Source organism: Protomyctophum bolini, assembly GCF_963924005.1.
Source record: "Protomyctophum bolini genome assembly, chromosome: 7".
Lineage (NCBI taxonomy): Eukaryota > Metazoa > Chordata > Actinopteri > Myctophiformes > Myctophidae > Protomyctophum > Protomyctophum bolini.
Genome location: NC_137868.1, coordinates 43556371 through 43567898, shown reverse-complemented (window position 1 = coordinate 43567898; position 11528 = coordinate 43556371). Strand labels below are relative to the sequence as shown.

Below are 11528 nucleotides of genomic sequence, written 5' to 3'. Positions count from 1 at the left end.
GGTTTTCACGATTCTATAGGCTAGACTTATGGCGCAGAGTGTGCAATCGTTCACTAAAACTGGTGTGTAGCTATTGTTTTAAAAGGGCCACTGGTCAGGGGTGTCACACATTTTTTTAAATATTTTTTATCCCACAATTTTTTAACCCATTTTTCAACCCTGTGTCAATTATCTAATGTGATCCTGGGCTCTACACACCCTCCGCCAACCTGGGGAGAGCAACGGACTTGAACTCATGCTTCATTCATGCATGAGTGTCCAAGTTGCTCCTTTACACCTGACCGGGGGGAGTTTCCCTGGTTTGGACGTAGTGCATGGAAGGAACACGTTATTCCAACCAGTTCCTTTCCCCTCCATCAGGCGCCCCGGCTGGCCAGGGGGAGGCAGTTTAGAGACCAGGATTACGCCATGTTTTTTGTGAGGGTATACCTACCCTAGGGGACACGGGGAGAACATGCAAACTCCACACAGAAAGGCCCTTTTGCCAATCTCGCCTCGGGTATGGGAAATGTGGGGGGATGATTGAAATCACCTATCTGTGAGAGTGGGGGTGTACTCACAGAGAATGCTGGTGACGCCCCTGCCACTGGTCATTGATTGATTGATTGATTGAATACTTTATTAACAGTTTGCAAATAATACAGAGGTACGATTAAACAATTGTGCTAAAAGGATAACAAAAAATGTGAACAGATTAAGTATAGGTAGAATCAATCCTGTATTTAAATGAATACTTTTTTAAATGTATTTGTGGAAAATGAACGAGGAATTATTTCCTGGGCCCTCGTCGGGGGCGGGACTTCAACGCTCTATGGCTGTTGTGGTCTTTAAAACAATGGAATCACAAGTAAGACGCGCAAACGCGGGAAGCGAACGCAGCTCGTACATATTGGGAGGCGGCCTTTTTTTCCGACAGCATTCTAGCCGACGGGGCAACGATCCGATCCGCAGCGGGGGACATTCGCTGCGATGCGAAAAAGCGATGGTCCGACATGCGCTGCTCCCGTGCTTGCGGTTAGGGTTAGGTTAGGATTGAGGTTTCGGATCAATATGCTGTCGGAAAAAAGACCTGCACCCGTACATATTTGGGTTTTTTTAAGTTAAGTTTTTAAGATTTTTTTTGTGTGTATGTGACTATGTGTGCGTGTGTGTGTGTGGTTTATTTAATGTTTAAAAAAAAAAATTAAGTTACGTTTTTTTTAAGTTACGTTTGTGTGTGTGTGTGTGTGTGTGTGTTTTGTGTGTGATACAGCTGCACCCTCTGGTGGCGGGCAGGTGGTGTTACAGCGTGACAGACAGACAGACACACAGACAGACAGACATGTTCTGCTAGGTCTCATAGTTAGTGCTCACTGCGTTCGCAATCAGCCAGGGTGATTTAATCAACCTTACAATGACTGTTGGGGTAGTACTGTATCAGATTTATTCCCAATTGCTTTCATCACAAAATGAATGATTTGATCTTATCGATTGATTTGATCAGTAGTCTATCGATACTTGTCGATACTGGATACTTAAGGTGATTAAATTAACCATACAATGGCTGTTGAGTGTTGACATGCCCAGATGCGCACGCGCGCGCGTGTGTGTGTGTGAGAGAGAGAGAGAGAGAGAGATAGAGAGATATTTGCATGTATCTGTGACCATAAAAGACTAGCCTTCAGTTCAGACCAAACACACACAACTTCTTCCATGTGAGAGAAGACAGACTGATCCTTCCACAGCTGCTATACAAGAGGAAGAATACTGACCCAGAGACTGCTGCTGGCTCTGTCAGATAAAAGGACTATAACAAGAACCGGGATTCACTGTGAACGTCAACTTCAGGGAACATTGCATTTGGAGCAGGAGCGTGTTACCATCACTGACTATACGCTGATTTTCTTGCTGTCTTGCGGCATCACTGAGACGCAATGGCTTCGATGTCCTGTCCTGTGTGTCGTGACACCTTTAAAGATCCTGTCGTCCTGTTATGCAGCCATAGCCTCTGTAAAGCCTGCATGCACGTGGTGTGGAAAGAGAAGCAAATTAAGGAATGTCCAGTTTGTAAGGAAATATCTTTGTTGGAGGATGAGCCACCCTCTAACCAGGCTCTGAAGATCCTGTGCGAGGCCTTCGTGGAGGAGCAACGTCAGAGACGTTCAAAACGTAAGAGAACGCCATCAGGGTCAGAGGTTTACTGCAGTCTGCACGCTGAGAAACACAAACTGTTCTGTCTGGAATGTCTACAGCCGGTGTGTCTTGTGTGTCTTCATTCAGAGAAACACACCAACCACAGTTTCAAACCCATCGATGAAGTTTCACTGGACTACAAGGAGGAAGTCCAGAAATCACTTGAGACTTTACAGAGGAAACTGAAGGTGTGTAATGACGCTAGGAGTAAATATGGGCAAACGGCAGAATTCATTAAGGCCCAGGTCCAGTACACAATGAGTATGATTAAGGAGCAGTTTATGAAGCTACATCAGTTTCTGCAAGAGGAAGAGAAGGCTAGAATCACTGCACTGAGAGAGGAAGGGCTGCAGAAGAGTCGGATGATGAAGGAGAAGATTGAGGGTCTGAACAGAGACATATCAACCCTTGCGTACACAATCACAGCCACGGAGATGGAGCTGAGAGCCGAACACAGCTCATTCCTGCAGAACTACAAGACAACACTGGAAACACTGCAGTTCACACCGCAGGACCCACAGCTGGTCTCGGGAGCGCTGATAGACATCGCCAAACACCTGGGCAACCTGACCTTCAGAGTGTGGGACAAGATGAAGGACATTGTCTCCTACAGTCCCGTCATTCTGGACCCCAACACCGCCAGACCAGGACACGTCCTCTCTGCCGATCTGACCAAATGCGCGACCATTGGAAAACAAGGTCTCCCTGCACTCCCTGACAACCCCGAGAGATTTGACCACTTGAACATTGTCCTGGGCTCCGAGGGCTTTAACTCAGGGACTCACAGCTGGGAAGTTGACGTGGGAGACAGCAAGCACTGGTCCATGGGTGTGTTAGCGGAGTCGTTCCAACGTAAGGGAGTGGCAGGCGGTCCGTTCTGGAGAATAAACTCGGGTGCATACTCGATGGCCTCCTCACCGGGGTCCAAAACTATCCTCTCGTGGAAACAGGTTCCCCGTAGGATCAGAGTCAACCTGGACTGCAACAGAGGAAAACTGTCATTCTATGATCCCGACAATAATGCACACATACACACCTTCACGCATACTTTCACAGAGGCACTGTTTCCGTTCTTCAGCGCTACCACTGCTATGAAACTGTTACCAGGGATTATTGTGTGGTGATGATTGTTATGATCTGATCGCCCATGGCTGTGTACTTGCACGTGAGACACAGTGTACTTGATATGTATTGTGTGTACTTGTTATGTATTGTGTACTGCCTGAACTGTAGCATACTTTATAGTTAGGCTATACGAGAGACATCTCGGTGACAGCAAGGTCAGCCTTGCTGCAGTAGGCATGTTATTATGTCTGTTGTGGTCACGTCATTATGATCACTGTATATGTTCCTGTTTGTGTAATAAACTTTGTGAACCTTTAGCGTGATACTGTCTCGTGTCGCGTTATTGTTCTCCCGGGCCCACCGCCGCTGTCGCCGTACCAAAGGTATACTTCAACCGGATTGTCACACACCACCCAGCCGGCACACACTACCTGTCTGTCAAACCAGACGAGGGTCCAGTACTATGAACCTATGTTGTATTTTGAGGTAGTGGATTGTCAGTGTGGTGGCATGTTGACCAAAACTGGTGTGTAGTGATTTTGTAGAATGAATGATATAAAGAATATAAGGACTTATTTATGGCCGATATTGTAAAGATGCCTTTACAATGATCTAATTCTCCAACAGTATAATAAATGGTAAATGGTGCATTTCTATAGCGTTTTTATCCAAAGCACTTAGATTGTGCATGATTGCATTCACCCATTCACACACATACACCGATGGTGGAGGAAACCATGCAAGGCACCAACCTGCACATCAGGAGGGTTCAGCGTCTTGCTCAAGGACACTTCGGCAATAACTCTGGGGGAGCCCGAGATCGAACCGGGAACCTCGCGGTTCCTAACCTGACGCTGCCAGATCCAAAAAGCTTGCTACACAAATTTGTTTCACAGCTTATTTGGATCTGGGATCGCGGAAGCAAATTCGATGACGGGGCTGTTCCTTTTTTTCAAGATACATGGTAGATGATTGGATGGGAGCGTCTGTCTATCACCGTGTGGGCGTGCAAACACAACCAATCATATCGACGTGTCTATATACCGTCACATCCGCATCCCGCCTTTAGCTCACGCTGATTGGTTCGGTACGAAGCAGATCTGACTCAGGGCTCAACTCCGTCAGAGATCCCAGATGAGTGTTGTGTTGGGGAATATGTTTCCGCAATACCGCCCTCATCTGGCAGCGTCAGGTTACGCGGTTCCCATCCAGCCACTGAATAATCACTGTACCATGCTGCATGAATCTCAACACGTTTTACTGAACCATTTCATCTATTAATCTTAGAAGTACTTGAAATACTGGATGCTACACAATACTTAAGCGATATTAATATGATTGATTCATTTTGTTCCAAGTTTCCAAGTTTCCAAAATTACAAATATGTAAAGATCTATAATGTGCGTATGTGTATAATGTGTTTGATTCAGTTCAGTTTATTTTGGTCATAGAATGTACATTGAATGCATTAATTTCATTTGATCATCATAACTTTGCATTTAGACTAAAAAGGTATATAGGCTGAAGCCAGTGGCTTATTTTGCCTATCCTATTTACACCTACAGACTTGTAAGGAAAAATAATAATAATAATGTATATCTAACAAACGGAGGAAATAATGTTTTCAATATCTTACTATTTCGTAAATAATTATAGGACATTGTTATTTCTACATCCTGTTATTTGTTCATCTCATAGTTTTACCAACAGCCAGATTTAAACAACTAAAAAGCCTTTGCTCAAAATCTATGAAATACGGGAAAATCTGTGTAATTTTAAGGGGATTGTGACATAAAGTTTTTGTAATTTTTCTTAATTCTTTTTAGGTTTTCAGAGCTCAATTGCACCCCAAAAACCTGAACCTTTAACATTCAGTAGATTTTCTGTGGTCTGGGGTTTTCTGGCTCAAACAAGTGCTCTGATTTTCCTGCTGTTTGTGATGTCACAGCCTGCAAATCCAGGCCCGGCCCCCGGCACAAGCGAACCACGCCCCCGCCTGGGGCGCCAGATCCAACTTCAAATGAGAAAACATTGAACTAGAAAAAGTACCCCTCAGGGCACAGGTCTCCACCAGGACATGATCGTTTGTTAGGTATAATCATAATTTTGTGTTTTAAAAAAACGGCTGGCATACATTTAATGACAGATACGGTGTGATTACATGACTGTAAAGATCACTTGCGTGATATTTTGATAAAATCTGAAGGACTTATAATGAAATGCCCCACCTTCTTAATTGTAATAATTCAATATATTTATAGCAGCACTATATTTGTATGTTTTCTTACTTGTTTAACAAATCCTTGACCTGGTGTTTAATAGCTTCATGGACATTTCTTAGGTTAGTAATGTTATGTAGCCAAACAGATGTTAGCACGTTCGCTCTGCTTTGTTTACATCGTTTCTATAGGGCTATAGCCCATGGTCCAAAATGATGAGAAACGAGGATAACATTTTTTTTCAAAATGTCAAAAAACGATGGGCTATTATATAACCCATCGTTTTTTTCATTTTTTCATTTTTTTCAAATCCTCAAAAATGATGAAAAACGGCGTGCTATAGTATGCCGTACGATATGGGCTATAGCCCATGGTCCAAAATTATGAGAAACGAGGATAACCTTTTTTTTCAAAATTTCAAAAAACATGGGCTATAACCCATCGTTTTTTTCATTTTTGCATTTTTTTCAAATCCTCAAAAATGATGAAAAACGGCGCGCTATAGTATGCCGTACGATATGGGCTATAGCCCACGGTCCAAAATGATGAGAAACGAGGCTAACTTTTTTTTTCAAAATTTCAAAAAACATGGGCTATAACCCATCGTTTTTGTCATTTCGTCATTTTTTTCAAATCCTCAAAAATGATGAAAAACGGCGCGCTATAGTATGCCGTACGATATGGGCTATAGCTCACGGTCCAAAATGATGAGAAACGAGGCTAACTTTTTTTTTCAAAATTTCAAAAAACATGGGCTATAACCCATCGTTTTTGTCATTTCGTCATTTTTTTCAAATCCTCAAAAATGATGAAAAACGGCGCGCTATAGTATGCCGTACGATATGGGCTATAGCCCACGGTCCAAAATGATGAGAAACGAGGCTAACTTTTTTTTTCAAAATTTCAAAAAACATGGGCTATAACCCATCGTTTTTGTCATTTCGTCATTTTTTTCAAATCCTCAAAAATGATGAAAAACGGCGCGCTATAGTATGCCGTACGATATGGGCTATAGCCCACGGTCCAAAATGATGAGAAACGAGGCTAACTTTTTTTTTCAAAATTTAAAAAAACATGGGCTATAACCCATCGTTTTTGTCATTTCGTCATTTTTTTCAAATCCTCAAAAATGATGAAAAACGGCGCGCTATAGTATGCCGTACGATATGGGCTATAGCCCACGGTCCAAAATGATGAGAAACGAGGCTAACTTTGTTTTTCAAAATTTCAAAAAACATGGGCTATAACCCATCGTTTTTGTCATTTCGTCATTTTTTTCAAATCCTCAAAAATGATGAAAAACGGCGCGCTATAGTATGCCGTACGATATGGGCTATAGCCCACGGTCCAAAATGATGAGAAACGAGGCTAACTTTTTTTTTCAAAATTTCAAAAAACATGGGCTATAACCCATCGTTTTTGTCATTTCGTCATTTTTTTCAAATCCTCAAAAATGATGAAAAACGGCGCGCTATAGTATGCCGTACGATATGGGCTATAGCCCACGGTCCAAAATGATGAGAAACGAGGCTAACTTTTTTTTTCAAAATTTCAAAAAACATGGGCTATAACCCATCGTTTTTGTCATTTCGTCATTTTTTTCAAATCCTCAAAAATTATGAAAAACGGCGCGCTATAGTATGCCGTACGATATGGGCTATTGCCCACGGTCCAAAATGATGAGAAACGAGGCTAACTTTTTTTTTCAAAATTTCAAAAAACATGGGCTATAACCCATCGTTTTTGTCATTTCGTCATTTTTTTCAAATCCTCAAAAATTAGGAAAAACGGCGCGCTATAGTATGCCGTACGATATGGGCTATAGCCCACGGTCCAAAATGATGAGAAACGAGGCTAACTTTTTTTTTCAAAATTTCAAAAAACATGGGCTATAACTAGGGGTGTGCATCTGTCCTTTACAGGACGATTTGATACGTATCGATATGCATGGGCTACGATGCGATTCAGAGACGATACATTTATACACAGAACGATTCGAATTCGATTCGATTCGGTGGAATTCGATGCGATTTCGATTTTGTGGAATTTGAGGCGATTCGATGCGATTCGATACGATACGGTGCGATCTGACACATTTAACCTTTTTTAGATTTTTTATTTGAAGCTAGATCTATAAAGAATAGGGTTGGGACTTAAAAAAACCATCTAATTAATTGGAGGATTTGTGATTAATTAATCTAAATTAATCACATATCAATAGGCCTATTTGACCTGATCAGTGAGCTTTTTTTTCAAATGGATTTGGATACGAGTGAATCATTGAATGAATAGGCAATTAAAAAAGTAGTAATAATAATAGTGATAATATTATTATTTATATAATGCTTCTCTGAGTACTTAGACGCTTTTCAAGGGGAACATTAGAAAACTAATAAAAACAACTTTATAAGAGAAAAACTAAGACTATGGAATAAAATAAATAGAAAGTGGAATGAGATAGCTGGGGAAAGACATTCTGGGTTTGAATTTATAGGTGGTGGCATATCTCTGAGCTTTGGGAAGTGCATTGTTTTGACAAGTCTGCCTGCTGTGGACAGTGAAACCAGACGCAACGATACAGTCATACTGTCGATGCAAACAGACGTGTACAGTAGCTGCTCGGCCTGCTCCAAATGATATTCCCATTCGTCTTTGTGTCTGCCCGTGTAACTCCCTCCGAGCACAGACAGACACAATGTGGTTTCCTCTACTGATTTATTTGAAGGCGATCTCCAAACACACCGTGAAAACTATAAACAAACAATAAAACAACCACGTTACAATTAACACAAAGTGACATGCACAGCATGTAGATGCAAACAGTTTTACATAAGTAAAATACAAACAAAACAAACAACAAATACCTCGTTGGCTGCGTGCATAACAAGGAAGGGAATCACTTGAGTCTTCAGGTCCTTATAACCTTTGCTTAATGACAGTTACAGTCTCTTGTGAACTTTCTTATAAAGTCTTTGTGTGACCAGTGCAGGAGCTTCTGCACCTTGCTGCTTAGTGCTTGTGTTGCTTGGGGCTTGTTCCGTGTGACCAAGACATGCGCAGACCAAACGAGACACAGAACAGGACTTTGACTCTTCAAAATAAAAGCATTACAACAACAATAAGAAAAGGACATGAAATAAGGTTTTAACATGAATATGAACTTCTTAATTATGAACTTATTTTAGCCTTCTTATGAACTTTGTCTTAGAGAAATATACAAATTATAATACTCATAGTGGCAACAGTTACACTCCCACCAAATCTCACAAACCTTTAAGTGGGATTTCTTTAACACCCTTACAATGAAATGTCAAGCAAAACATTAAACCCTTTCCTCTGCTTCAAGCAGAGTAACAACCTTTTATCCAGGCTTTTCAATGTACACTCTTTTAGTTGTAGGTTTTCTCTTTTCATCAAATGTGATGTCACTGATCATCAATTTTCTTTTTCTCACCCTATCATCTGACCCTAAATAGACTTCAGTGATCCCGGCCATCTTCTCTCTGTAGGGTGGTGCCAGATCCTCTTCTAGAAGGATGACATCATTGACCTTCAAGTTCCTTCTGTTCCTGTGCCACTTTAGTCTTGGTTCCTTGTGACTGTACTTTGGTGTTGATGGATGCTTTGCCTGTGTTCCTTCTTCATCCAGGAATGGATCCAACTTGCACAGTTTACTGTGTTTGGTCTTGGCAACTGCTTTCTTGACTTTAGTGAGATCTTCTTTCCTTTCCTTTAAGATTTCACTTTTTCTGGTTCTTTCTTTCGCACCTTTATCTTCTTTTTCTTTAGTGCGCCACACAAGAGCCTTGTGGAGTTCTTTCTTGATTTCTCCCACCTTGCATTCTCCGCCAGGTGGCTTGAGATCTTCTTGGAGCACTGGCTCTAAACCTGGTGTCACTTGTCTCACTATGAGGCGATGGCTGATTCTGTTGGCATCACTGTTGTCTACACAGGGATTCCCATGGCCGACAATACTCCACCCAAGGTCTGTACGCTGCGCATAAGGCTGGTTGTCTTTACCAGGCACAACTTCCCTTGGAAGTAAGGCTTGTGAGCAGTTGTATCCGATGAGCAGACCTACTTTGCAGTCCTGCAGATGTGGTATCTCATGTTGGAGATGCTCTAGATGGGTCCATGACTTTGCGGTCTCATCTGTAGGTATGTGAGTTCTGTTGGCTGGAATAAACCCACGGGTGTAAACTGGTGGTAAAGAGACTATTTTACTGGAGTAAAAGCCTCTGACTCTTAGATTGCTTACTCTCTGTGAGCTTACAACTGTGCTTCTTGCAGTCATAGTCGAGAGCTTGAGCTTGACTTGTTCTTTGTCTGCTTTCAACGCTTCTGCTACGTCGCTTAGTACAAAGGTTGTGTCACTTTGAGAATCCAACAGAGCATATACAAGTATTTCTTGTGCTGGTTGAGTTGTGGATGAAAGCCAGACTGGAATTATTGCAGCTGTTTCTCTGTTAGCTTCATGTAGAATTACTCTATTTGAAATAGCTTCTTGGTACTGTGACACTGATGACTGATCTTCTTGACTTGTACTTGGCTCAGCTTGTTGTTCTCTGGTTCGCTCTTCATGCAGACAAGTAGGATGCTTCCTTTGGCATGTATCACAAACACTCCTACTGTCACAGCTTTTTGATTGGTGCCCAGACCTGAGGCAACCAAAGCAAAGTCGTTCGGTTTGAACAAACTTGATTCTTTCTGACATTTCTTTCTCCATGAATTTTCTGCATCGGTGTAGCTCATGTCCCATCTTCTCGCAGAAACTGCATTTTATGACAGTCTTTTCATTGGAGCTTGTAGTCAGTGCCTCTTCATTGGAGCTTGTAGTCAGTGACTTTGCTGAAAAACTTTGTCTTTGGGACTTTGGGTTGTCAGCTTCACCTTGTTTCAATGACTGCAGTGAGGTGACAGGGTTGCAGGCAATTCTTGCTTCTCTTGTTAGAAATCTGACAAAGTGGTTGAATGAGGGAAATTGATTTTTCTCTTCTTCCATTTCCATAACCTTCCGATTCCATGCGGCCGTTAGCCAATCTGGTAACTTGGAAAGGATTTTCCTGTTCTCATTACAGTCGTTCAGGATCTGCAATGTCTTGTTGTTGATCATGGCAGCCTCACAACTGCGGAGAAAATCTGTAAATTCTCTGAGCTCAAAGCTGTCCTTCGACCCAATCTTAGGCCATGCTTGGAGCTGGTCTCTGTACGCCTTGGCAATTGTGAATGGGTTTCCGTATCTCTCCTCCAGAATCTCCCATGCTGCAACATAGGCAGATTCGTTCCCGAGCAGGAAGTAGCCATCAAGAGCCTTCTTTGCTTGACCACCGATGTATCTTCGTAGGTAGTATATCTTCTCCTTTTCTTGTATGTTCTTCTGGTCTATCAGTATTTCAAAAGATAGTTTCCAGTCGATGTACTTCAATGGATCTCCACTGAATACTGGAGGTTCAGGAATTGGTATTCTGTTGGCACTTAAAGCTCCTGCCAGCATCTTAACGAGCTCTGCTGTGCTGTCATGAGAGGCTTGTGGCACGGGAGACGTATGACTGGACCGATGACTTGTGAGAGCAGGTACTTGTTTATCTGCTACTCTCTTATTTTCCAGTAATATGTCTTTCCGTTCTTCTTCCTTGATGCTCCCTTGATCATACACCTGCATTCTTGCTTGTGCTGCGTTAAGACCTTTAATTGTCTCCAATTTCTTTATTTTTCTCCGCTTTTCATCCAGAGTCTTTTGTAGAGCTATATGCTCTTCTTCTAGTTGAGCCTTCATTTGAGCTTCCACTTCCTCTCGCTTTCTGGCAAACTTTCTAGCTTCTGCCTCCAAGTGGTCTAATTCCGATTGTTCTTTTTCTTGTTCTTCTATCACTTTTAGAACAGCTTGGTTTGCAGCAGCTTCAGCGGCAGCTACTTGTCTTACAGAAGACCTAGTAGAATGGTCTGAGCCGCCTTTCCCGATAGAAGCGACAGAGCATGATGCACAACTTGAGTCAAAAATAGAGCCTGCTTCTGGCCATTCTGGCTCCTCTGCTGGAATATTTCCATCCAGTCGACTTGCAGCTATGGAGA

The 11528-nt window shown here is 42.1% G+C and overlaps 1 protein-coding gene across 1 annotated transcript; it reads left to right on the top strand.

Moving 5' to 3' along the window:
* Positions 1–1913: 1913 nt before the first annotated feature.
* LOC308318725 (E3 ubiquitin-protein ligase TRIM35-like) lies at positions 1914–3296 on the top strand (the record flags this gene model as incomplete). Its single annotated transcript, XM_080768350.1, has 1 exon — positions 1914–3296. One exon carries the CDS (start codon positions 1914–1916, stop codon positions 3294–3296), a length of 1383 nt encoding a protein of 460 aa, XP_080624476.1.
* Positions 3297–11528: the final 8232 nt, after the last annotated feature.